The sequence below is a fragment of the Leuresthes tenuis genome, unplaced genomic scaffold (genome assembly GCF_036924035.1).
Source record: "Leuresthes tenuis unplaced genomic scaffold, fLeuTen1.0.hap1 SCAF_22, whole genome shotgun sequence".
NCBI lineage: Eukaryota > Metazoa > Chordata > Actinopteri > Atheriniformes > Atherinopsidae > Leuresthes > Leuresthes tenuis.
The window spans coordinates 15,286,929-15,314,466 of NW_027325376.1; the positions used below are offsets into that span (position 1 = coordinate 15,286,929).

The 27,538-nt window shown below is 41.6% G+C and overlaps 4 protein-coding genes across 5 annotated transcripts; 2 read left to right on the plus strand and 2 right to left on the minus strand.

Annotated features, from left to right (window-relative positions):
* Positions 1-917: 917 nt before the first annotated feature.
* On the plus strand, positions 918-11,037 carry LOC140282190 (protein mono-ADP-ribosyltransferase PARP14-like). Of its 2 annotated transcripts, none has more exons than XM_072376764.1 (15): positions 918-1,111; positions 2,068-2,231; positions 3,398-5,458; positions 5,555-5,791; positions 5,887-6,111; positions 6,268-6,334; positions 6,607-6,753; positions 6,850-6,909; positions 6,999-7,175; positions 7,454-7,592; positions 7,675-7,730; positions 8,744-9,457; positions 9,560-9,693; positions 9,786-9,963; positions 10,112-11,037. In XM_072376764.1, exons 1-15 carry the CDS (start codon positions 937-939, stop codon positions 10,390-10,392), a joined length of 4,815 nt encoding a protein of 1,604 aa, XP_072232865.1. In that variant the 5' UTR covers positions 918-936; the 3' UTR covers positions 10,393-11,037. The 2 variants fall into 2 exon arrangements, with proteins under 2 accessions (XP_072232865.1, XP_072232866.1); XM_072376765.1 differs by having other exon boundaries at positions 3,401-5,458.
* Positions 11,038-11,084: 47 nt separating this feature from the next.
* On the minus strand, positions 11,085-13,048 carry LOC140281703 (uncharacterized). Its single transcript, XM_072376196.1, has 2 exons — positions 12,670-13,048; positions 11,085-11,387 (listed from the first exon to the last, which is right to left on the minus strand). Exons 1-2 carry the CDS (start codon positions 13,046-13,048, stop codon positions 11,107-11,109), a joined length of 660 nt encoding a protein of 219 aa, XP_072232297.1. The 3' UTR covers positions 11,085-11,106.
* A 5,048-nt stretch (positions 13,049-18,096) lies between these two features.
* LOC140281822 (kelch-like protein 33) lies at positions 18,097-22,198 on the plus strand. Its single transcript, XM_072376318.1, has 4 exons — positions 18,097-19,048; positions 19,120-20,068; positions 20,165-20,335; positions 21,501-22,198. The coding sequence occupies exons 1-4, from the start codon at positions 18,229-18,231 to the stop codon at positions 22,024-22,026; spliced, it is 2,466 nt and encodes an 821-aa protein (XP_072232419.1). The 5' UTR covers positions 18,097-18,228; the 3' UTR covers positions 22,027-22,198.
* A 569-nt stretch (positions 22,199-22,767) lies between these two features.
* Positions 22,768-25,290, minus strand: LOC140281704 (uncharacterized). The gene is made up of 5 exons (XM_072376197.1): positions 24,646-25,290; positions 24,423-24,560; positions 24,241-24,288; positions 23,991-24,179; positions 22,768-23,245 (listed from the first exon to the last, which is right to left on the minus strand). Exons 1-5 carry the CDS (start codon positions 25,235-25,237, stop codon positions 22,974-22,976), a joined length of 1,239 nt encoding a protein of 412 aa, XP_072232298.1. The 5' UTR covers positions 25,238-25,290; the 3' UTR covers positions 22,768-22,973.
* Between the last annotated feature and the right edge of the window lie 2,248 nt (positions 25,291-27,538).

Genomic DNA, 27,538 nt, shown 5'->3' on the forward strand with positions numbered 1-27,538 from the left:
CACTGTGGATAATGACACACTCTTACCAGCTTCAGCCAGCATCTTCCCAAGGTCTTTTGCTTTTGTTCTTGGGTTGATATGCACATTTCGGACCAAAGCACATTCATCTCTGGGACACAGAATCCGTCTCCTTCCTGAGCGGTATGATGGCTGGACATTCCCATGGTGTTTATACTTGCTTATAATTGTTTGAACAGAGGAACGTGGCACCTTCAGGAATCTGGAAATTTCACCCAAGGATGAACCAGACTCATGCAAGCCCACAATTCTCTTCCTGATACCTTGGCTGATTTCTTTTGACTTTCCCATGATGTTACACAAAGAAGCAGTGTGTTTCAGGTGGGCCTTAAAATACATCCACAGGTGTGTCCTTTATTAAATCAAATCTTGTCAATAAGCCTGTCAGAAGCTTCCAAAGACATGACATCATCATCTGGGCTTTCCCAAATTGTTTAAAGACATAGTAATCTTAGTGTATGTAAACTTCTGACTTTGAAGAGAGTAATAAGAAATAATCTAACAAAAATGGTCTCAAATTATTCTGGCATTCAGTAAATAGAAATAATTTTGGTAATCCTAACGGACCTAAAACAGTAAAAGTGATTGTCTGTTTCTTGTCAGACAGTGAGGGAAAAAAACGTATTTGTCTTTTTATACAGTTTATGTAAACTGTACCTTTACTTTGCACTGCTGATAGAAAACAAAGTCGCCCTTTGTCCTCTGACAGGTTTAATTAGTCTGTGCGTCTAAATGCATGACTTACAAAACATCAGGAAGGAGCGTCTCTTCCTGTAAGTCATGTGGGGCTCGCTGCTGAGTTCTGAGCTGCAGAGGGCGCAGCAAATATATCACTAAACAGATGCCAGCTGGTCTCGACAGTGTCGGAGCCACAGCCTACGTGCGAGTGTGAAATATGTTCTTTTTTTTTGTGACACTATGGAGAATCAATGCCAGTATCCAGTATTTTTCGAGTGCGTCCAATTGAACGGAGAGCAAAAGAAGAGGATTGAAAGTTACTTCCAGATCCGTCGCAAATCCGGCGGAGGAGAATGCAGCTCGGTGCGGGACATAGGTGGGAAAGTCTACAGCATTGCTTTTAAAGAGCGAGACGGTAAGACTTGATTTGTTTTGTCATTTCTAGAAGTTGGACTGGCTTAAAATTATTTTCGGTGGCGAAAGTGAAAGTGTCTTGACAGGAGACTGGAAGCCTGACAACTGACATTATTATTACAGAAACATGTTAAAGACCCCCCATTAGACCCCCACGAAACGTGTGAATGTCAAACATTAATTGTCTTTGTATATTTTTAGAGTCTCAACAACACAGTCTCACTTTCGCTTTCACTGTGACGCATCGCTTGCGCGCACCTCGCGGATGTGCGCACTCAAACTGAAATAACCAAACTAAACATTGATTGCTGCACCACAGAACTGTTTTGATAAGATTTGTATTTGATTTGATGTATTTTAAATGTGAACTGATTTAAAAGCCTGAATCCTGTGATCATTTGCATCAATTAAGAACGAGACGGAAGCAGAACTTCAGTTCTAAGATTTGGTTTGACGGAAAAGTTGTTGCATCTAAACCTGCGAAACTGACAGTCAGTTGATGCTGATATGCGCATGCGTCTGATTTCTCTGCATTTATTAGTGTGACATGTATAAGTGTATACTGCTGAGTAGCTTCCAAGCCTCACATTCTCTGAGCACTCCAAGGCGGGTTTGAAAACATCTTTATCTTATAAAGTAGCCCAAGCTTTTAAATGAGGGATAAAATACAACTAACCTACCTCAGAACTGTCACCAAAGGTAAACAAAAGAAGACACCAAGGCATGCCTTTCATTCCAGATAATCATATGGTTGCGTTTATCATCTTTCAGTGAGGGTGAGTCAGCAGCATGCCAAGAAGCTCAACTAGCATGCACATAATGAAGGAAAAATTCTGGCTCTGTTTCTCATATTGCACATCTTATCACACAGAAACACCCTGAGAGACTGCAGAGGGGCGAAAGATTATTATAAAAAGACAGACGTCCTAATAAGTAATGTGCCCTTTTCTTCCTCAGCTCAGCAAAGAGTCCTGAAAAGACCTACACACGAGCTGACGGTTGCAGGTGGTGTTCTGGTTCTGGCTGTGCGAGGCAGCCCAGAACCCCACAGCCCCTCTCACACTTCCCTGACTCCAGGTCAGTCAGCTGGACCAAATGTGGACTCAACAACCCTATCACTGGTAAGTGTGGAAAACCGGTAATCTGTCATCATTCTGGATAGCAAAGAAAAAAAATATATATAAATATGAAATTCTTGCAGTTAGTGAACATAAGGCACATTCTTTAAAGATATTTATGCATTATAAAGCATATGTGCCCACTCGGTTGACAGAATAAACTTTTAGACAAATATCATGATGGAATTGTATGCTCAATTATGCAGATCAGGCATTAGCTACAATTTGTTTTGAGCAACAGTTGGGGCTGCATGGAAAATGCAAAACAATTTTCAAAATCAAGCGGCGATTACTTAGGCTTTCTTTATAAGCAGACAGCACAGATTCAGAACTCCAGAAAGCGAGATACGGCAACGTTTTTACCCCTCTTCTACAGTGGCTTGCAAAATGATTCACATATTTTAAAGTGTTCATGTATTATATAAACCCCACAGAATGCTGTTGCTCAGTATCACCATTTATGAATCAAACTAACTTTTCAGCAACCCCAGGCCTTTGCCAGCGTATTATGACGAGCCCTGTTCTTCCTTTAATCGCATCTTAAGATGGACAATCGTACGAAGTCCGTGTTGGTGCTTTTTTTTGTCCGTTTGTGAATGTATCTCTATATTTGTCATGCTTGACAAGGGTTTCCCACAATTATCCCCTAAGGGATCGAAGGTCACAGGTGTTTGAAATTAAATCAGCATTACTGTTATTATTTCTTAACCATCGTGAATTTTTGTTCTTGCTATCCCTAAATTGCCACCGTCCCAAATAGTTGGGAGTGTGTTGCAGGCCTGAAACAAACAAAAATATATTATTTTTTTAAGAACACATTAAATTAAGTTTAGAAATATTTTATTTATTATTTAGTTTTCATTGTTGTGTCATTTTGTATACAGTCCCAACAGTTAATAAAGAGGGTAATAAATGGGTAATAAATTAGTTATTATTGTAGTATTATTATAATTATAATAATACGATATATGATAAAAAGTTGCTCTTCCTTTCTTTATCAGTGTAAAATTATTTTCTTGTTCATCTTTTTCTTTCTCTTCTTCAGTTAGTTCCCTCATGTTTTGTACAGTATGTCCTAAAACATTATTTTACATCGAATGTCAGTTACTCAATGTAGCCGTCGTGTACTGAAAATCAAAACTAACAAATGACGTACTCTGTTTTTCCAGCAGCAGGAACAGCAGTCCTCTGTCGCATCAAGCCTGCCACCACATGGTGAAGGATGTGAAGTGCAGCTTGATCCTTTTCTCCTCCGTTACCTGAAGGAATCTCCACAGGCTGGCAGAAAACTGGAGAAAGAACTTGCCACTGTGGGCTGCTCTGCTCAGCTTCGCCCACGGGAGGGGAGAGTTTTAGTCAGACGATTAGCTCAGCTTGATGCTGTAGATAGCAACTGGAAATCTGAGATGGACAAAATCTTTGATGGATACATGTGCCACTACGAGGTGGACTCCCATAAAGTCAAAGCTTTGCTGCAGTCCTGCAGCTCTCAACAGCCAGCAGATGGGATGAAGGTGTACAGCGATATTGGGATGGCTGTCGTTGTTGGGGAACGTTCTCAGGTGCACGCCACATTGACAGATTTAGATGGCTCGTATGTGAAACATCGAAGATCAGTTTTAATTCAGAGGCAAACCAGTGTTCGTCGACTTGGTGAAGCAAAACTCAGACTCCTCTGGAAGGAGATTGAGCTCAGTTTAGGACAACATTTTCCAGAAGTGAAGGTCACACGGGGAGATGCAGGTCAGCTGGTTTTGGAAGGTTCTACAGAGGAGATTCTTAAGGCTGGTGAGCTGATCACTGAGAAGGAGAGTTGGTTGTTCGAGAGGAATGTTTCTGGCAAGAGCCCACATTTTTTGACATTCCTTAAGAAGGTTCATGGAGGTCCAAGGCTGCTGGGTGACTTTTTAGGAGTTGGTGACAAGGTGGAAATAGAATTGCGAGACACAGAGCTACACTTTTTCTCCCTCTGTGCTGATAAACTGGACGAATCTGTAAAAAAGCTTGAAGAAAAGTTCAAAGATGTCAAATATGATGTTCCTAACTCCTCTATTGTGCCACCAGAGCTTCGCGAAAAGCTTAATTCCAAGACAAAAGAGATTAACCAAAAGGAGTGCAGGGCTATCGCTGTGTACGGAGCGGACAGCACCGTGTGTTTACTGGGCCACGCTAAAGAAGTTGAAGAGCTGACTGAAATAATTACACAGTTTATCTTAGACCAGGCAAGCATAGAAGGAAGAGTTCAACTTCCTTACCCAGAGTTGGTTCAACTCTTACCAGAATTGCTGCAGATGCATAAGTTTGACTTTTCAGACGTTAAGTTCAGTCCTGTGGCATCCTCCTCCAGCCCCATGGTGATGCTCGAAGGTTCCTCCAGCAAAGTGACTGAGGTCAGGAATAGGCTAGGCCCATTTCTGGACTCCCTCGTGCAGGACAGAGTCACTATTGACTTGCCTGCTGCTATCAGATATTTTGAAAGTCCCTCTGGAAAAGGGAGCCTCTTACAAGTTGCTCAATCTCAGAAGTGCCTTATCTGTTGTGATGAGCAACCACTCATTAGTAGACAGAATTTGGGAGTTGCTAAATATAGCCTTCTGGATGGCCTTCAGGTGCTAGTGTGTCAGGGTGACATAACCAAACAATATGCAGACGCCCTGGTGAACGCCGCCAATGAGGATTTAGATCACGGCGGTGGTGTGGCTGCTGCGCTGAGTAAAGCAGCTGGCCCTCAGGTGCAGAAGGAGTGCAAAGCAATTAGAAAACAGATGGGAAAAATCGCTACAGGTGATGTGGTGGTGACCACAGGAGGGAATCTAAAATGCAAGAAACTGCTGCATGCTGTTGGACCTGTAGGTGGAAGTGCAGGTGGCAGAGAGAAGGTCTTGCTTCAAAAAACTGTCCAGTGTGCTTTGGATTTAGCAGAAACAATGGAGTTTACCTCCATCGCCATGCCATGTATCAGCTCAGGGATTTTTGGCGTTCCTCTGACAGTGTGCTCTGAAGCTATTGCAACTGCCGTCAAAGAGTTTGGTAGTCAGCGTGGACGCAGTCTGAAAAGAATCGTACTAATAGATAATAGAGAAAAGGTGGTGGGGGCCTTGAAAGAGGCATGTGACAAGATTCTACAAGGGATGAACACCAGAAACAGAACACCAGAAGCATCAAGGGGAGCTGCTGCTGCAGGTGGTGTCCGTGTTGAGATCGTTCAGGGAAACATCGAGACTCAGCAGGTAAGAACCAAGCGCTGGGATCAATTCTACTGTTCGGCTCAGCATAACAATAAGAATCATAAAGTACTTCATTGGCTGATTGTTGTACTTTCCTAGACGGACGCCCTTGTCTGCCCGATGATGGGCCACGATCCTCTCTCTATGCGCATTGGAAACATTTTGACCAATGTGGTTGGACCTCAGTTGGCTACAAAGTTTTTTATGGCAGCAACAGGAGCAACACTGCCTGGTGACACAGTCACAGTGGAGAGCTTACCTAAACTTAACAGTAAAGCAGTCATCTTCATCAACCAAGTCTGCTGGGATAATAGCCAACATGGAACTGCAGTCCAGGTGAAATATGTCTTTGTAACCTTTTGTTTTAGCCAGGTTTGTCCTTACAGTGTCTTTTTTAGTATAACAAAAAATCCTTGAACCCCCCCCCCCAGGTGATGAGGGAGGGAATCAGAAAACTTCTGGCTTCCTGCGAGCTCAGAGGTTTTAGTTCAGTTGCTCTTCCGGTGCTAGGGACCGGTGCTGTCCTTCAGTTTCCTCACAGCAAGGCATGCAGGGTTCTTCTTGAAGAGGTTGGTGCATTTGAACAGAGCCGAGCCAGCAGATCATCTTTCCTGGTCCGTATTGTTGTTCATCCTTCGGACAAAGAGTCCAGCAAGGTAAAGGACAAACCTTTAAAGGTGCCTTATTATGAAAGAAAAGAAAAAACTGTCTTGGATTAGAATTTAGTGAGGATGCCAATGATTATATAAAGAGGAGCCATGGCAGTGTAAGGCCTCTGAACTGGAATCAAGCTCTTTACTTTTCTTTTGCAGGCCTTCCAGTCTGCTCAGGAGGCATTGCATCTCAGAGGATTCACAAATGATGTTAATCCAGCTCAAGGTTGGTGTGAATAGTGCATTTGCTCATTTCAAGCATGACAACTGGGCCAGGATGTGAATGTTTTGGCCTTAACTGTACATCCTTAAGGCTAAATGAAACACTGTAAGCCACAAGGTGGCAGAAAAACATATCAGAAGCTCAGAAACAGCCACCACCAAAGTTAACTTTGAGACCTTATCATCAAAAGTATATGGATAACTGCAGATTTAAGTGAAACTATGCAAGCATGGTCATATTTTCTTTATTATTTGATTGTTTTTTATTGTTTTTAGCTTCCTTTTACCGTAATGTATCCGTCACCAATAATGAGACCACAGCTATGCTGGGTGGAGTCCAGCTTCAGATGTTCTGCGGTGACATCATAAATGCCGGCACCGACTTGATCGTCAACACAACAGATTTTTCAAACCACCAGTCTGGTATGATCTGAATGTTTGGTTGATTTTAGATGGGGTTTTTTTTTCTTCTTACACTAAGTTACAGTAAGTTTTACTCCCCAGTTATGTACTCAGCAGGTGTCTCCAAAGCCATTCTGACTGCAGCAGGGCCCACTATCCTGGCAGATTTGACAAAACGTAAGCCTCAGGAATAAACTCAGAAATTAATAAGTTAATAAGAACCCTTTAAAGAGGTCTTTCACGCATGTGTCTTTCCTTCTTATCAGTGGGCACTCCACCAGACCTAATGTGCACCACAGGACCTGGGTTGCTCGGCTGTAAGGAAATCATCCACGCCAACTTTAAATCAGACCCTCAGAGGATTCAAAAGAACTGCAAAAAGATACTGTCGCTGTGTGAGAACAAACATTATGGCTCAGTGGCCTTTCCAGCCATCAATACTGGTTTGTACCGTCTTTATGTATGTGTGCCTACCATGAGTGGCTGTGTCTATTGGATTCAGTTAAAACCAAATCTGCTTATGTTTTAATCACCTCAGTGTAGAGGAAAAGTTGTACTTAAACTTTGTTTGAATAAGTATATGACGACAACTAACAGTAAAACAATGTGGGTTATAACAGATAAAAACTGAGTTACGGGAACAAAATAAAGGTCCCATAAGTGAATAGAAGCAAGGCTGGTAGTCTACAATGGATTCACAACTGTCTGTTCACCCCAACAGGACAGGGTGGCATGGACCCTGTTAAAGCTTGTAAAGCCATGTTGGATGGCATGGCCTCCGCTATCAGTGACTTGAAGCCAGTTTCTCTCTCGCTCATCCGCATCGTCTTCACACAGCAACCAGTCTTCCAGGCTTTCAGGTTAGACTTGACTACAAAGCATGCCTGCTGCATTCCTCTCGACTGTTTGTCCTTAATGACCTGCGCTGTGATGTTTTTGCAGATCAGAGCTGGAGAGCCGATTTGGACAAATGGCTCAGCGTCGCCCCAATCTGAGAGGTTTGTTTACATCTATGATGAAAGTTTTTTTTTCTGTGCACTCCTTTACATGAATTACCTTTCTTTGTGAACAAACTTATCAGGGATAGACATAAGTCTCTTAGAACTTCAGGGATAATATAACACCACATTTCAGCGAATAATTAACAAACTACGGGGGTAAAGATTAAAAATATGAATCCTGTTTGAATAAAACGTGGCATTTACTGATCAATGGCTCAATTCACCAGCCATGGGCCAGGCTAGCAGAGCATTTTAACAGTGAATGAGCCTTTTAAAACTAGTTTTAAAAGCTGCCAGTACGTCCGGGGTTATTGCTTGCGAGGTAACACTAATAAAACTTGCAAATCCAAATCTAAAGTCTAAGAATCATTTGGATTTTTTGAAAATGAACATCCCATGTGGGAGAAATAATAAGAGCTCATCCTTGATATCATCCTTGAATCGTATCTAAATACACATCGAATTGTTTTAAAAGGTAGACACGCACCCCTAAAGAAAAAAGAGTCTTGTGTTAGTTCAGTGAACCTTTTGTGGTACTTAGTTAATGTAATTTAAAACAAGACAATGAGTCTGTAGCCTCCCTACTGGGTAATAACAATGCTTTACTATAAGCTGAAATCTTGTTCCATGCTCTTATGTCGATCATATTGCATTTTATCTGCTCTCACATTAATATCAGTAGATCAACGTGCAACTGAGGCTGATGAAAATGTCAGTTTGTTTCCCCACGTAGTTGCTCGGGAATCTCATTGGGTAAAACTCAATTTGGATCCGTTGATCGCACTAGAAAACATGAGGCAGATGGGGATCATGGACTGTATTGCAATGTAGCTTCTAGAAACATCTTTAGCAATTTTAAATCCAACTGAAAACCCAGTTTCACTCAGAACCACATATGTCAATGAGATTGAAGAGAAGTAGGGGGTAAATCTAATATAATTCATTCTTTGGCAAATAATACAGAATAATACAGCTGATTAAGCACTTTTATTTTTGTTTTTTCACAATAGAAATGGCTAAACAAAAGCTCAAGAATTTCCAAGAAAGGTGGTCAAGAACCTCTGCACTTTCACAAGGTCAAAGCTACCTCTCCTCAAAACCGCAGCCAGCAGTGCTCCATGTCATTAGCTGTGGTTTGGACAACATCCCGAACATCAAAAGAGATCTGGAAGGGATCTTGAAGAAAGAACTGATAGAGAGAGTTGTGGATATGCGTCAGTTCTCTCGGCTTGATGACATGGAGTTGGACGCAGTGCTGGGCAAAGTCAGCGTCTCAGGAATAAGCCTGGAGTACCAGAGACATCAAAGCTCTGACCCACTGAATGGCAGCAGAGCTGGAGAAAGAGTTAGATCTGAGGCAAGAGATGGTCCGGGGTCGGGACAGGAGGCCTATGTGCTGAGAGGCCTAAAAGAGGATGTTTTGAGTGTCATCGAGCTGATTAACAAAGCATTCCAAAAAGTGCTTCATGAAGACCTCCAAGATAAAGAGGAGGCTATGCTGGCTCTTAACATCCAGTGGAAGATTCAGGATGACAATGGAGAATGGCAGGAGCTGAGTCTGCGTGACAACTACAGGCTGGAGGAAGCTCACTTGAAGAAACAGGTTTTTGTTGATTTGTCGAAACCGGATGGTAAGACACTCAAAGTAAACCTGACAGCACAAGAAGCCGCAGACGGGCAAACAGGCAACAAGTACAAAGTGAAAAGAATGGAAACTGAAGCACGTGGGTAACATTTTGTTGTTGTTTTTAATTTTAGAAATGCCTCACTACCACTTTTTGGCATGTAACAAATTAAAACCATCATTTTGATGGCCTCTAATTTAGGCTTTGATTTGCCAACAAGCTGGGAACCGATGCATGAAGAAGTCTTTAAGAGGGTAGAGTTACAGAATAACTCAGATGAATACCAGGATGTAGCCAAGGGTTTCCTCCAAAAAGCTAAATACAACATTCACAAAGTAAGTACAGTACATTTACAAAAAGGAACAAGTTGACCGCCGAAAACGCACTGTATAGAAGAAAAATAACTGGCCTTTTCCTCTGAATTCAGATCGAGCGTGTGCAAAACGTCTACTTGTGGCATGCTTATAGCGTGTGCAAGCAGCGTATACTTGCTAAGAACGGTTCTGCAGAACTGGGCGAGAAGTTCCTCTATCACGGCACATCGGCAGAGTCGTGCAGCTGCATCGAAAGAGACCGATTCGACAGGAGTTATGCAGGAGCTCATGGTAAGACTTCATCTGCCAGTATGGCCCTCTGACAATAAACTGTCATGAATCAATAATGAAAAGAGTGGACGTTGTCAAAGGTTTACCTGTCAGGATACAGGAAATGTAGACCGACTGTCTAAAACAGCTTTGTTTCTGTTCATGTAAGCTACTGCATACGGAAAGGGGGTTTACTTCGCGGTCAGTGCCGATTACTCGGCTCGTGGATACTCCCCTGCAGACGCATCGGGCCTGAAGCGGCTGTATGTTGCCCGTGTCCTGACTGGTCGTTACACCGTCGGTAATTCCTCCATGAAAGCCCCGCCTCCTCGAGGCTCCGACCCCACTGACTGCTTCGATAGTTTGGTAAACAACCAGCAGCAGCCATCCATGTTTGTGATCTTCCATGACGACCAGGCCTACCCAGAATACCTCATCACTTTCCGCTGAGTGGGAACGAGAGAAGTAATACAGCATTGATCATCTCTGAATGCGCCTTTCTGTCTTTTACTTTCAGTCACTGCGACGGTTGTTTGTTTTTTTTTTTGTTCTTTTCTGATTTCATTGGTATTTTCTCAGCAGCACAGACTCATTTCATTACCATTAATGTTGTTGATCAACATAATGAAATTTGTTTCGAGATTACATGTGCATAAACTTTGGGTGATCATATCTTACTGTGATAGATAGCAAGAACTGGACATTATATTTGATTTAAAACAATTTTCTTTTTTCAAATTAAATGCAGCCACATATTTTATAAGCAGAGCTGTTTTTTAAACAAAATGTTCTCAATAATGTCATCTAAACACACAACTGTTGAAAGCCTGTGTGGTTAAAACCAGCTTTGACATGTTTCATTTATTGATGGTCGCACTTTGGTGGGGTATGTTTTTCTCTTTTTGTGTGTAATTTGTGTTAAGGGCCTCATACGTACACGTACACACTTACAGTATATACATACGTCTCACCTTTATTTGATGGGGTATACTTTTTTCAGTTGAAATAAAAACATAAACATGCAAAATAAAATATCATGTCTAATCACACTGTGCTGAATTCCTGAAGATGGAAAATAAAGTATGTACAAAATCCTGCATCACTCTGTTTTGTTTTGACTACTATCAAACACATCTGTTTGAAATCACATAATTTCCATAATGTTCACACTGGGAAGAGTAAAAATCCATTGAATGTGCAGTAGTTATTCCCATTATCACTTATCATCCTCTGTGACCAAAGGCGAATATTGACCATGTCTCCCACTTGAAGCAGCAAGATGGCGCTGTTAGAACCAGATGACGGGTGACTTTTGCTGTAACCATACCAGGACACAATCTGTCTGCTGTTGTGGAACAGACCTCCTCCTGTAGTATGAGCTGAATTCCAGCCAAAGGAAGAAAAGGAGAAATAATATACTCCTCGCACAGGTGCTGTGAAGTAACCTGCATTGAGTAACAACAGTGACAGCAATTGTGAACAAATTCGTTAAATATGCTTTGAAAATTCGAATTTCAAATGACATAGAACAGGGGAGAAACTAAAAATTGACCTGTTACTGGGCTGTAATGTCTGCCAGTGTTGAACAGAACCTGTGTGTACACCAGGGGGTAAAGAACATTTACGGGGCCAATGGTTGAAGATGTTGGTTTTGTTGCAGAAAATGCAACCCGATGTTGTCCTGAAGGATGAAAACAAGCACATTCATTTCATACAGTAGATTAAAAGCACAAAGAGAGAACCCTTTGGGACAAAGATGGAACATCTTCTGTACATAGCAACAGCATTTCTCAAAGAGGGACCATAAACACAAACTATTCACTTGAATTCTGCTAGAATCCTCAACAGCTCGTTTTCATTCCTGTGGTGACATTTTGTCCGTCAGCTCACACTGAAGTCAGTTCTCCAGTCTCTCAGGCTGTGAGTGAAATTTGGGCCACAGTTATCCTTTTTACGAACAACTTTTGAACACAATTCACCTGGTTCCAGAATCAACATGTTCCTCTTACTCCAACTTCTGTTGGTCACAAAGAATAAATTCTTTTGTCCCTAAGTGAATCTCGCTCTTGAGTCCTTTTCCTGCTTTTTCTGTCTGGCTCTAATATTTGAAAATCTGCAAACCAGGAGCTGACAACAAAGGACAGCTTTTCCGTATCACTCACTGTCGGTGGGGATGTGTCAGTTCTGGACCTTAGCCCTGCTAGTTGCTACAGTCGTGGCACTATCAGTTATTGTTTAGCTTGGCCATAAAGGTGGTTAATGTTACCAGTAGCTTTGTGTGAGACCTGCATCGGCCAAGAAGCTCAAGATGAGGTCCTATTTTCAACATTTGATATGCGTTTAATGCTCTATTGTGCATAAAGCATTGATGAATTGCAAATCAGTACATTCTGGTTTTCTTTTTAGGTTGGTTACATGTTGGTAACCAGAGTGAGAAACCTCGATGGAGCTTTGCTCTAAAACAGTTGGATACCATCTTTTTTTTTTTGTTTTTTTAGATACACATTTTATGTATGAGTGAGCCTGGAAAATACATCATACATACATCATATGGCAAAAAATATATATTATACGTGTGATGAAATCATAAAAAAAATTATTGTCTAAAGGGTCAGTGCACTGACATCATTAGAGAATAATAACAAATTTATATTAAAACATATTAAGTCAGCAATGTTACAGGGAACACTGCTCTATAAAATACATTCTGAGAGTGGGCTTTGTTACCTTCATATAAGCTCCTGAAATCAGTCAGTGTGCTGTTGAGAGCAGCCACCTGCTTCTCACTGGCCTCCAGCTTTCTGTTTGTTTCTTCAAGGGCTCTCTCCGTGGCTTTCTGTCTCTCTTCCAGAGCCCCAAGCTCCTTTAGAACCATGCAGATGTTTGGTTCACATGTCGGTAGACACGGTGCTGTGTTTGAGGTCAGAGTGCTTTCTGTTTGTAATTCTTCGTTAAAGGTCTCGTCAGTAATCTCTACGCTGAAGTTTTTTTCAGGGACTTCATCTGAGATCTCTGTGATCTGGGTCTGACTGTCCTCACCTCCAGCCTGGCACCTGTGCAGCCCAGCGAGCAGACACATAAGCATCATCACTGACAGTCTCTCCATTCTTGAGTCAAAGGGTTTTTTTGTTGTTTTTTTCTCGACCTGGTGTAAAAGCAAACTGTTGAATGACTGTGAAAGAAACCTATTTATAGGGGCTTTATGTTAATTATTACAGTAGATGCTCTTTAATCATTAAAGCTGGAGAAAACATCGTAAAATATGGAGCTGATCAGTTAATTGCTTTTCAGGACTTTTACAACTTAAACATCGAGTATCTATTTATTTTATGGCTGACACGCTGCATGTACAGTTATCAGGCACGTGAGCATTCTGACCTTATAAGTATCTCAGTGCATATCTGCCATCTTCAAACCATAGAAAAGTGAATGCCTATCGGAGTCAATCACTTTTAGGGCCTGTTAAACACTTTATGTTAAGGCGTGCAGAATTTCCAGGCAGTACATTTATCTCGGGTATAATTTCCCCAAAAACAGATTTACTTTACATGAAAAAGTGAACCTTTGTGTAATTCCAGTTTAGGTGTGCTGCCCCGGTATCTTCAAACCTATATAAGGCGAAAGGATACAGGGAGCTATAACATACGGTCTCGGGATCTATTTCTTTTAACTTTACCGAATATCCGTACCGAAATGGGAAAAAAAGCTTTAAATATGCTGCTCCTGTTGCTTGGAATACCCTGCAAAAAGACCTGGAACTTGATAAACTAATCACATTAGGTGTTTTTAGAAGGAAGTTACATGTTTTGGAAACAGAATTATCAGTTTCTGTTTTGTCTGATCCTATAAGTCTTTCACTGACTTTCAATCTTACTGATTTTCATTGCTGTTTTTTTACTTTTATTGTTGCATATATTTTATGGATTCATTTTTATCTTATATTTTTTATTGTTCATTTTTTATGCATTGGACAAAACATTCATGATTCACTGTTTGTATTTTAGTATTTATGTGAGCCTGAGATTGGCAGGTAGCGTGGTGTGGAGGGAGGACCCAGATGCAGAGTTCAAAACACAAACTTGATTTATTTAACAAAAGGCACGGCTGAGCCAGATACCATATTTCTTAAAATGTGAAAAAAACAAAACAAAACAAGACTTGACTATGGCTATGGCTGTGGAAAATTAAGGCAAAAACCTGACCTGACAAAACCTGACCAAACGTGAACCTGATGCATGAAGTGAGGTGAGTATTCTGCATTGCACTGAGGGAAGCCTGGAAACTAAATACTGTGGGGAGATGATTGGTGATGGGGTGCAGCTGTGAAACAAAAACAGGTGACTTGAGTGAACCTAATGTGACAGGGGAAAAAACACGACAAGAAATAAACCGAAAACCTGAAAACCAGACAAGACAAAAACAAAACTCAAAACGTGACATGACAGAGATGTGGTTGTTGCATATTGTGTGGCTGCTGTCTTGGCCACTCTTGAAAAGGAGAGTTTTTAATCTCAACGAGCTCTTCCTGGTTAAATAAAGGTTGAACTGCAAGAAATGCACGGGAAAGATAAGATACAGGTGAACTGGAAAAGACTTATCTGGAAAGTTAAACATAAACCAGAAGACAGGTGTACAGGTGTGAAAAAAAGAACTAAGGCCTCCCTGTGGAATCTAAGGGATGTAGTAGACAACTTTGCACCTTCAGAAGGAAGAGAATTCAGAGGAGATAATAAAAAAAAGAGAGAAATTAAAGTGAACAATCGTGTTTTTTTAGCTCAAAATTTCAAATGGTGAACTATGAATATGAACCTGTTCAGTTTTAATCTACATGAATTGAACTCGGACCTTGTTTGTGTAAAGTGTGAACTTGAACAACACTGCTGATAACCATAAATGGAAGCTCCTCTGTTTCCTTGTAATGCATTAAGTTATCAAAGCAAACTTTGTCCTCTGACAATAGTTACGTGATCTCATATTAAAGAGAAATAAAAACGGGACCGTTCTAAGCTTCCATAGAGTTGCTCAAGACCTGCACATGCTTTTAACTGTCAAAGCACAACTAGTAAAAGTTGTTTGCTCTGTCAGTTGTCTACATGTGTGCATACATTTTCAGAAAGTAAAGATTTTTTCATAAGATCGTGAGTTTTTTCCAAGTTTGTGGTAAATGCTTGGGCATGTGACCTCTGTTTAGCGCTCAGCGAAACGTTGACTGGTTGTACCAGCCATGAAAAATGCAAGAAGATCTTAAAGAAGTCTCCGCTTTCAGCAACCTCTATCTACAAAATTCAATTTATTTAATATCATATAACTCAGGACTGCGTATCAAAATAGGGGATGGGGTCCCTTAAGTCTCTAAGACAAAAAAATAATTAAAACAGCCACTAAGTTGGTCAGAAATGTGGAGAAATTATGGTAACACACAGGCTAACACAACACAAGGATGTGGGAAGCATACGGGTTTTGCATGAATACAAAATACACTGAGTACACAGGAACTCTACACCTGTTCAAAGACAGCTGACAGACTATGCTTTACTTTGCTTAAACTCAAAAGGAGCATTAGCACTGGAGTTGATAAAATGATGCTGTTTGGTTGTTAAAACAAGAAAAAAGAAAAGAAAATCTCCCCACACCCCATTTACTAGTGGTGGAGTGTTTATTGCACCAGATTATTATATATTATTATAACTCAAATATAACCTTTGCCCCCTACTGCACATCATCCCTCATAATGAGACGTAACTATTACCCTGAAGTATAACAGTAAAATATTACTGAAGTGTTAGTGCATCAAGAAGATATATGAATAAAGTGCTTTTTAAAGCTAAAGTGCTTTTTACTTACTGTAATTTTGTTCTTTTACTTGAAGGCCAGCGAAACAGCTATTTTCAGTTGCTGTTTGCAAAAACAGGCACTCATATCCTGAACAATAAACAATGATACTTGTACACAGTGGCGTGTACAGACTTTTTTGAGGGCAGGGGCAGAAAGAAAAAAAGGGCACATATAACGCATCCTCACCACTGTAGAGGGCAGTTTAGCACACATTTTGACTCCCAAAAGGGCTCTTGAGCTTGTCTTTCAACAACTGGGCCACGGGGGGGTCCTGCACCATGCTCACCCAGAGCCTTGGCTGGACATTTCTGCCAGAATAGCATAATGAAATCTGATGGCAGCACTTTGCATGCAGTGTTGGTGAACTGCGCTGCCATCTGCTGATCAAACCTCAATTCTGTGTCATTCATACTTTTACATTTTTACTTTTACCGTATAGTCTTGTTAATTTCTGTTGTAAGAGCAAGGTATTTGAATACCACTTTACTTAAAGGTAAAATAATTAAATGTATCCATCCTTTTTAATTTATGCCAAAGTCAGCCAAGATACAAAATTCTTGTTGTTTTGTTTTTTTTATTGAAAAGTACAAAAATATTTAAGAAAGGACTCTGAGCACTTTTAATGTAATACCATAGGGCACTAAAAAAAGTAAAAATGCCTGTATTTGTGCAATTGAGCAGCTTATGACATCTTTTGAAGTTGAAATGAATTTAACTGAATGATCCTTTATTCATCCCTGTAGAGATATTATATATAATTTCTAAATATAACTAATTATTGTTTTCATTAATTTGTGTTTTCTCTTTCTCAGCAGGTATTCCTGGTCTGGTGTTATGTTCGTCAGTTTTTTTTCTTTCCACCTTGTGCACGTTCAGGACAGGGGATTGTATCGATGAGTGCAATCTGTTGGTTTCCTTAACAAAGTACAACTTTTTTTTTTCATTGACTCTATATGAATTGGACCAATTTTGGAATTTATTCAATTTGATTGGATTGTGATTGTTTTATAACAATGGATTCTAATTGAATTGGATTGTATCTTTGAAGTGCCTAGAGATAACAATCGTTGTGATTTGGCACTATATAAATAAAACTGAACTGAATTGAATCAGAAATGCTCTGTGTCATTAACATATTCCAGATTTGCAATAATCTGTTGTTAACGAGTGTTGCAATCCCTCCTCCTTTACTCTTACCACTCTGTCTGCTGTTTCTGTCCAAAGAGCCTGAGAGCTGCAAAGACAGGTCCAGAAACTGCTCCTATATTCATGTATTGATAATGCAGCTGTGTACTCGTCAGTAATCCAAGCTCTTCCATTTTATATCCTGTAGATCTCACAGTATCGTGTATCACAGTATGATGATCAAGGTTTTCAAGATGTCCTATACCATTCTCACCGTTTTGATCCAGTCGTGCATCCCGCACTTCACAGAAAAACTGATAGCATCATTGTTTCAACATGGAAACAACAACTATCCACACTAGCTTCATCCTAATCAAGGTTGCAGTGGGAATGGAGTCTATCCCAGCTTCCATCAGGCGAGACGTGGGAGTACAGCCTGAACCTGTCGGTAGTCTATCACAGTGGAACACAGAGACAATTAACCATGCACACTCACACTTCCTTCTATGGTCACCGATTAGAATAACCAATTAAGCAAACATGCATGATTACCCAGAAAGAATGTAAGGGAATGTATTCTCAAATGTATGGGGAGAACAATGGCCCTTCAGGGCTTAAAATAACTCTACGTAACAATTACTGATATCTTGCAGCCATCTCAAATCCACCCATGATCTAGCAGCTAAGGGATCTGTATTGTTTGGTTAAATGCATCTGCCACGGAGCATTCAAGCATCTTAAGAGTCCCTCTGATGACCTTGATCTTTCATTTCTATCTAGGAAAAAGAAGATCATCACCTATCCCAAACATGCTTTACCTCTGTACGTTTTCATTTCTTTGACAAAGTTAATTTAAGCACTGTTGCCTGCTCTTGCATTGCTTGGAGGTACACTCCCTCGTTTCATATGCTTCTCACAAAACATGGTCCACAACCACTGATTTCTCAACTTTACTTATGTATTTGCATGCTATGGCAACAAATAGTTTGCTAAATTGATTTAGTTAACAATCATTTTAAACAAAAAGACTAAGGAATAAACATGTTTCAGTCTTTTTTGGATTAGCACTACAATGAAGCTCATGCCAGGAGTCTCTTGATACTGAATCTCTCTGACCCAATAGCTATGAATAGCTGCTTGTTTATATGGCAAGGAAACATGAGTCGAGGAGAGATAGGGGAAAGGAGAAAGGTTTGAGGTGGCAAAAAAAGTCAGTATGAGAAAGCTTTAAGTTCCTCACGACAAGGGCGTTTGCTAGATGTCAGTAGCAACTATAAATGTCAAAGAAAAGCAACTGTACGTGTACTGCTGAGAGAAATAACTGACATGGAGTTTACCAGGCATTACCTTCCAATGGAATGGGAAGAGCGGTGGAGGAGAGAGAAAGAGAGGAGGAAAAGGCTTATTGAAGAAGGTGGAGAAGAGGTAGAACAGGACAGCCGCGAGCTGAGCAGGATTGTTGCTTTCAATGACACAAAGATGGGCCTAACAAGTGGGAAGGCTAAGAGTGAAGGGTCAGTGTTCAAGATGAGTGATGCTGGTAAGGACGTAACCATGGGGCATATGAGTGGTGAGGGATTAGGGGATGAAGAACACAACTTCCACACATGCTGCAGCAAAACCTTTCCAAATGAGCTTTTTGTGGCTGTGAAAGAATTCCGGGATTCAACTCTTCTCACAGATCTGACTCTGACAATTGAGGATGGGAGCAGCTTCCATGTTCACTCCCTTATCCTGGCTGCAGTCAGCGCCTTCTTTCTGGAGAGAGTGAGGGAAAAGAGCACTGTCCAATCAAACGATCCCCAGGGGGTAGGAGTCCACAGGTGGTCATTGCACATGGGTACTGAGGTTGACCATGTTGGGCTTCAAGCAGTTATTGAGTTTGCTTACAGCGGAGTTGTTTCATCTTTAAGAAATGACACCATGGCCCAAACCAAGGCTGCAGCTCAAGCATTGGACGTCCCACGACTAGTGGATCTCTGCAACAAAGAACAAAGCATAAAGGGGGGTAAATGTTCCAAGCAGGAGCAGTGGACAATGTCCTCACAAGAACAGATAAGCGTTACTCTTCGGTCAATTGAACAGCTGTGGGCAGACAGAGTTGGATGTGATGTCATTTTGGATGTGGAAGGCACTTTTTTCCACGGTTAGTATGACTTGTATGATGGTAATCTTTGGGTGTTCTTATGATCATTTTGTGACTTCTCTTTTATCCAGTTCACAGAGTTATCCTGGCAGCAAGCAGTGACTTCTTCCGAGGAATGTTTACCTGTGGAATGAAAGAGTCCCATCAGAAGTGTATAGCCCTTCCCTTCCTTTCAGCTCCTGAATTAGAGGCACTCATTGGTTGCTCCTACAGTGGGACACTTCAACTCAACTGGGACTGTGTTTTCGAGATGACTTGTACTGCCCTCCAACTTCAGTTCCAGCCTGCTCTCATGCTTTGCCTCAGTTTTATGCAAGGACAAATGCAGACCAGTTCTTGCCTGGATGTAGCATCTTTTGCTGAAGCTTATGGAATGTCAGAGCTCCTAGAGGAAGCCAATGATTTTGTACTGAGGAACTTCAGGGAAGTGTCTGCCACGGCAAAGTTTCAGGACCTATCACCAAAGAAGCTTCTTGAATTCCTTTGCTGTGATGGTCTGTGCGTGCCTTCGGAGCTGGCTGTATTTCGAGCTGTGATCTCATGGATTGAGGCTGATCCGAAAGAAGGACTGGCGCACGCTGGCTTGTTGATGTCTGGAGTTCGCTTCCCCCTCATGACATTCCGAGAGTTCAGGGAGGTCAGAGCCATTAACCTGCGCATGGAATGCTTTGCAGACAAGGAAGTGGAACTATATGGTTCAGCGCTTAAGGAATTTGGTTTCAGCATTCCAAAATCTCAGGACTACTGGCGGGTCAGGCGACCCAAAGATGTTCTCGTTCTGGTTGGAGGAGACCAACTAAACCAAGACATGGGTCAGCGTATGCCAAGCAGGGAAGTGTGGTTTGCAAACTCCCTTCGCAGTGGCACAGGATTGGTAAAGGAGATAGAGTGGAGGAGATTAAGAGAAATTCCAGACGAGCCAAAGTTCAGGCACGGAGCTGCAGTCATGAAGGGAAAGCTGTATGTAGTTGGAGGGTGTTACTTTTACGCCAAGAATAACATTATGAAATCAGCATACAGGTAAAGAAAGAAGTCAACCTACAGATTATTATCACATCATATCACATAACCACCGTCTCACTGTCGATATCCTTACTCTCATTGAACACATGCTAGTTATGACCCTTTGACAGACAGCTGGAAGAGGCTGGCTGACATGCTGGAGCCCAGAAGTAACTTTTCTGTGGTGGTACAAGAAGAGCGTCTCTATGCCATTGGCGGAGACAAGGAAATCAACACCAACACAGAGAGCGTTGAGATGTACAACCAAGACACTGACTCCTGGAGGTAATCTATTAGAGTCACTTGCAGTGGACAATTTGACACGGTGTCAATCTATCTGAGCAGTAGTAGCGAATAGGCTAATGTCTCATTTATATTCTACGTTAAAGACGCAGGCGCATATAAACAGAGCCTTCAGTCCGTTCCCTCCATTCATTTGGTGCCTAAATTAGTATGTTTTCAGAGACCTGCGGATGCATATCCAAATAGAGCAGTAGCACTGGAAATCTTGGGAGCAGTGTTGCGCATTATAGCCCATGTGCGACCAGCGAAAAGAATAGACCAGAAAAAGACTAAACTCTTAACTCTACACTGCCCTCTTGTGGGTGTAGTGCCAACGTAAAGCCTGCATTAGAGCATGTGGAAAGCGACGCTTCAGAACGTTTGAAACGAACATACATTTACGTACGTACCAGGGGTACAAATGAGCCTTAAATCAAAGCCTAACTTTAGCATGCACAGCACGGCCTTTCACAGACCAGATACACAGATACTCCACTGCCATTCATACAACACTGACCTGTTGGGCATGGACATAGGATCACTGGAGGTATCCTGCTGTGTCAGGAAAATGGACTGGGCAGTAGATCTTTCTGGTCCTGTGTCTTGAAGGATGGTGACTTGCAGAATGGGCTTGATCTGGTGCACCCCTTGAATGCTTTTTTGATTTAGCTTTGGGGAATTTGCAGGCAGTGTCTACACCTTTGACTCGTTGTTACTTTCTTTAAGTCTCTCCTGAGTTATTTATTTGTTTGTTTTTGTCTTCTTTATTCAATATGGTGGGGTATCGTTTAAACCGTAACTCAATACCAAATAAAATATCACACTACTCCATGCTCTCCTACTCCATGCAAAAGCATTACCAGTGATTGGACAGCGGGTGGCACTATTTCGCTCAAAACAGCTTCTTCACAGGCCTTTGGAAAGCTTTGTTTACTCCAACAAAATCTCCAATCTTTGACCGAAAATGCTCTTTTAAAAAAAGATCAAGTTGGAATTTAATGCCTTTTGTTATTTAGAGAGTTTGAAACTGAAAAAGAGAAGCTGTTTTTACAAACATCATATAATTTTGTCTTATAATTGAATTACTTAAATAAAATGACAGGTGCCTAGACTGGTTTTAGATCTTCACTTCATCACTCTCTGATGCCAGTTGTTCACTTTTCTACAGCTTTGTCCGTCCCCTGGACCAGGCTCTCAGTGGTTATGCTGTTACTGCCATAGACGAAGGGGTTTTCATCTCTGGAGGTTTCAACTGTGAGTATGTGTGTCTGGTTTCCATGTTCCTGTACCACCCAGAGAGGGGAACCGTTTATCTAGCAGACATGACCCACGACAGAGCCCAGCACTGCATGGAAGCCCTGCGAGGACATCTTTATGTCGCTGGTGGGGTGTGCAACCTGAAGAAGTTCTACACTGACCAACTAGCCTGTGAGGTTTATGACCCCGTGGCCGACACCTGGGCTGAGTTTGCATCGCTGCCTGTGGCTCATGTTGGTGCTGCCTCAGGTGTCCTGGAGGGGATGATCTACATCCTGGGAGGATACTGCCAGGACGACTACAGTGAGTGTGGGGTGGTCCACCGCTTTGATCCCAGCAGACAGAGGTGGGAGAGCACAGGCAAAGTACCAGGGGCCGTTACTGACATTAAGGCTTGTCTACTTAGCTTGCCCCAGCACCTGAGAGACACTAACTAGTTGGTTGCACTTATATATGCTAATGAATTAATCAAAATCAGACACATGTAATTGCTGTCATCAGAAATGCTGAGTGACAAAAGTGTGAATGTATACGGTGTATTTTTGCTCTATTTTATATGCTGTCTGCGCTGACTTTAGCATGCATACAGTAACCATACGAGCACAGTCAAGATGTTTTAGATAAAAATTTATTGGATTTTTTCAAATAAGTAAATATACAGTAACGAAAGTAAAACAATAACGATATCAAGAAAATAGGACAACTTGTCATTGCAGGATGTTTTATTATAGAACCAAAATTATCATATTGCATGTAAAGGGAAAAATCTAGATTACAAATGAGATATAACAGTTTAACATAGCTTTATCAGTGGCTGAGGTTAGCTTTGAAAATATTAGCTACTTATATGGACACAGTGCATACATTGATATTTAGTTGTAGTGTTTTACTTTTTGTGTCATTAAAAAGCACCAAGATCATAAAAAAAAACCTGAACTGGTCAAGCAGGCCTGTACACCTTGTCATTTTGGTGCAGGAAGTAAACAAAAAATTCCTGTCTGCATCACTCCTGTATTTCCCAGGAATGTTGGGTGAGACGTCTCAACACCAAGAAAGCAACACGTTCTTTAATCATTTTGTTTAAACTGTAACAGTAATGGTTTCAGAACAAGAAAGGCTGCCAGAAACCTACACCCCTGTTTCTCTTTCTTTTTTTCAATCATAAAAAAAGTTCTGCACAAAATTTGAAATGGTGCTCGTATTCCACCTTAATACAAAGATTCATTAAATTCATCTGCTTTTTTTTTAACATAATCATGCTAACAAGCAAACAGCAGTGATCGCCTTCACCCATAATCACACAACACGAGTCACTGAGAAAATTATAAGAGACAAACCCCCCCTCTAAAAAACACATGCTGTCAACAGTACTACCTCCAAAACTCTATGTCAGTGGGAAGATAAGGAAGCCACTGAAGACGCTTGTATGTATTTTACCACCTTCCCAGAGGATGATCTTGACATTGTCTTTGACATTCAGTTCAAGAATTACTGTGTTGCTGGTTGTGTCGCTGCGATCCGATCCACTGCATTCCCACGTGCTCACTTGGACACACCCATTTTTCAACAACAGGGCTCCTGAACTGTAGATGGAAGTGAAGCTAAAAGTCATGAAGGTGAACTGGTACACGCCCTTCACCGGAGCAGTGAAGATGCCTGTAAAAGACGAGAATGCAGCTGACTTGTCATGCACCCCATACTGGAAAAACACGCACGGCAACATTTCTTTTATCTATTAATTATCGTAATGTTTTTCTTTGTTGGCCTGGAGTCAAAGCATCAAGGCTAGCCAACCACGTTCTTTTCTCAGAGCATCAAATAAATACATCAAAGCTGCTGACGTGTAATTTTTTTTGTAGTACAATGAATTTCACTGTGTATTCTTATATCTAAGCATGATTTGAATGCTTTTGATGCCTGACTAAGTAGGCAGACTGAGTTGTGTTCCTATCATGTTTCACATTTAATAAAGATATCACAACGAAAATGAACATATGTCTGTTTTAATGAGCAGTAAGGGTTAGTCCTGCAGTGTGTGCGTTAAAACATGACCATTCTAATGGTCAGCGTGCCGAGTCCCCACACAAAACGGTAGCTGAGATCCTCCAAACGGTGCCCCACTTACCCAGGTCCCCCCCCCCGGCATTACATCAATTTCACATTCTCTGTAAGACAGTGGTGCGAAAGCTTGTGTCTTTCCAAGTGTGGCTCCCACTCTGCTTCTCTCTGCTTCTATTATATATCAGTCGGTTGATCGGGATTTGGGTGGGGGCATGCAGTTAAACTGCGTATGTAGAGATGAAAATAAGCTGCTGAACCGGCAGTGTGTGTTGTTATCACGCATTCCCTTTGGACAAAACTATTACATTTTGTGTTTCGTCACTGATGACACAAGTCATACCTGTTTTTCTGTTGTAAGCACTTCCAACGTTGGTGAAGACTTTGTCAAAGATGAGAACGGATGAGGTGCCAGCAGTTCGGGGTCCAGTGAACACGTTGGCAGAAGTGACGATACTTGCCGAAAATGCCACCTTTTTTGTCACTAAGTTAAGGAAAGCAAACATTGTTATGATCAGTTTACAGCTCTTGGCTGTAATGTGTGTATCACAAACAACCACGCGTTGAGTCTTGTTATGTTTTCCTGCCTTTACCTTCTGCTTTGCCACCTTTCTCAATCGATCCCAGACTTTTTGCTAATCCTATCAACAGAAACATTACATTACACAGGTCATTTTTCGCAACTCTGACTCATTTCACAGCCACCAAAAGTGGCAACGGCAACATGTAATGTCTAAATAAAGCTTGATTAGATGTTTTATCTCTTTACACCCACCTTTGGTTTTGTTCATGAGCTGATTCACTGTAAGTTGTTGTGCTTTCAGCTGTTCATTCACATCCTCCAGTCTGCGGTCAGTTTCATCCTTCAGCTCACCAGCGTCCAGCTTTTGTTTCCTCAACGAGGCGCCGAAGGCTTGAAACAAAAGAACAGCAAATTACATCAAAAGAATATTTTCATGATTCGGTGTTGATTTTGGTGTTGTTCATTTTCAAATTACCTTCACTGTTCTTCTGTATTTTCTTCAGCTCATCTTCAAGGTCCCTCCTCGTGACATTCAGCTGGGCTTCTACAGTGAAACCAAGGTTCTGTGCTGTCATGTTTAGCAGGGAAAGCTCTGTGTTGTACAAGCTCAACAGTCTCTTTGTATCATTAAATGCAGCCTCAGTTTCAGTCTCCAGATTTTCAAGCTTGGCTTTCTTTCTCTTCAGCTGGTCCTCAGTTAAGTCCAGTCTCTCCTCAATCTCGCTGAAGTTTCCAGTTACTCTTTCTCTGTGTCGGATCAGTTTACCGACCGCTCTCTTCAGCTTGGAAATGTCGCCCTGTTGTTTTTCCGTGCTCTTGGTCAACTTTGCCACTGCATCTGTGAGATTATTTCTTAATTTGTCGATAACGATGGCATTGGACTTCGAATGCTTTTCCAGAGAATCGAACCTTTTGCTTAACTTTCCATAAACGTGCTCAATGTTTCTATAATTGGAGCAGAGAGTAGGTATCTGCTTCTGTTCTACAGGGTCACACTGCCGTATGTGTAGAAGTTTAGAGGATGTAAATCCAACTAAACCAAGAAAGAAAACAACCTTGACAACCATTTTGAGCAAGCACACTGGTTCTTGTCTGTTAGCGTCGAGATTCCTGCACAAGACCTGTGAGCAGCTCCTCTTATCTTTGAAAGGACGGCCCACGTCACGAATGGGCTTGACAAAGACAAAAAAACAACCAGGAAAAAAGACAAAAAAACAACCAGGAAATATAAATACAACACTGCCCTGTGATTAGAAGAAAGTTTCATGTTGGAATGAGGATGTACACAGGTAAAATATTTAAGCCCGATAAACCTGACAAACCTAACAGCTGCTGCAGAATATCTTCCAGATTGAACCAGAAAGTTGCTGAAAGTTTGCTGAAAGCAAAACAGTCGCAAACCAAGCATTCGTGCATCTAGTTTGTAAAAGCTCAGATGATCATCAACGTCATCACGACCCACACCAAGGAGCAATGGAACACTGAACAAACTAAGCTAACCAGTCAGAAGAGGCTGGCTCCTTGGATTCATTTTGTGTTGCACGCTTTGAAGTGGACTTCAAAAAAGATTGAAAGAAAACGCCGTTCCACTTATTTAGAGGAATCCCACTTAGTCTGTAAAGACAGTTTTATAGCTTGTAAGAAAGCCTTTTGCAAAGCTGGACCTGCTTATTATTCATGATCGATAGAAGAGATTAGGTTTCTTATCTAGTTCTATATCCCCATACCCCTCTCCCTTCTGGCTCCTGTACACAGCACACACTCACACATGTAGGGTTTTGGGGGCGTGTGTGTTCCGTGGGGATTGTAGTGGATGGGGCCACGTAAGTGGTCCCCCTTGGCTGCACTCTTCAGTTCCCCGCCCCTGTTTTAATTAAACCTTAGACATCACTACTTATCAGACACACACATACATTAGGCCTTGGGGGGTGGTTGCACTGAGTGGCATCTGGTGGGCGGGGCTCTTTGGGTATGTAGGCTGCCCAGAGGGTTGGCTGCCCCTCAATTTTAATCGCTCACTATTAGAAAATATTGAAGAGCCGGAAGGGTGAGGGGAGGGGTCTTCCCACACCCCTGTTTCCTGGTTGCTGCCCGGGGCGGGAGGAGCCAGGAAGATGAATTATTCTGCTGGTTCGGGGTCTGTAGTGGCTGGGGGCTGCTGGCCCCCTGGTGTGGCCGCTGCGCCACACCCCAGCGGATTTGAGGGAGGGAGGACGTGTGGATGTATGGGACGTGTGTGATGGTAAATTTTATGTCTCAGGACGGACAGACTCTCCAATCCACATTAACCATTTGTATCACCCAGACACGCTAATTGTTTTAAATCATTTACTTCTTAATTAACACTCAGACAAGATAATTGTTTTAACCTCCTGTTTCTTAATCATCAAGACATCCTACCCCCCCTGGAGGTGTGGTTACACACCTAAAGAACAAAGCCCCCCTCCTCAGGTATAAATGCTCTGTATTGCTTTTGTTTGTATCTTTTCATACCATTGCCGCTGAATGGTGTGGACTGATCTTTTTCCTTGCAACGAAGAATAAAAACTTAGCCGGCCGGCAGAAAAAGTAAGTTTCTCTATTTCATTGCTCATCAGAGATATTAGGAAGGAAGCGATTGAAAACTTCCATAACACGTGCAAGTGTGTGTGGTGATGACTGAGCTGTCATCACTGACGTATTATCTAGTACAGCATCTTTAAAAGCATTGTAGAACCTGTTTTGTTTTGTTCTTCCGGTTTCCAGGGGTTTTCCGAAGGTCTTGAACCTTGGAAAGAAGAGTTCCATGCGCTCTCCATATGCCCTTAGGGGCAGTCTCTGAGTGGTGGGCTGCTCTTGTTTGTGTTAGTGTTGCAGTCGATCCCTTAACTTTGCTGTTCTGTCAAAAAGTGGACAAAGATTAGCTTTTGATAGAGTGAAACTAAGTGTTACATGATGAAGACTGTTCAGTACAGCAGTGGGTTTGCATTTGCATGTTTTTTTTGGGAGTTTCATCCTCTTTGTTGTAAAATTGGTCTTCAGCCCCTCCTGATCTGACACATTATTCAGAGGTTTTGAGGCAGCGATGGAACTCCACATAACTTGTAATTTTTTTTTTTTGATTTTAGATTTTTTTCAGATTTCTTTCATGCCGACATGTTTGTCTTTTATTTCATGCTGCAAAGTCGTATTTATGGTAAAAATGTTTCCAAAGCCTGAGTTGGTCATTATGAATGAACAAACCCAACAAAAACAGTAAGTGAAAATGTGGGCACATGACAAGTGAAAACCAAGTCTTTCTTTATTTGAACTTGACGTTAAACACCTCGCATTTCAATGAGGGGGATGTTTTAAATCCACTTGCTTCTGTCACAGCCCTAGTGGAATGT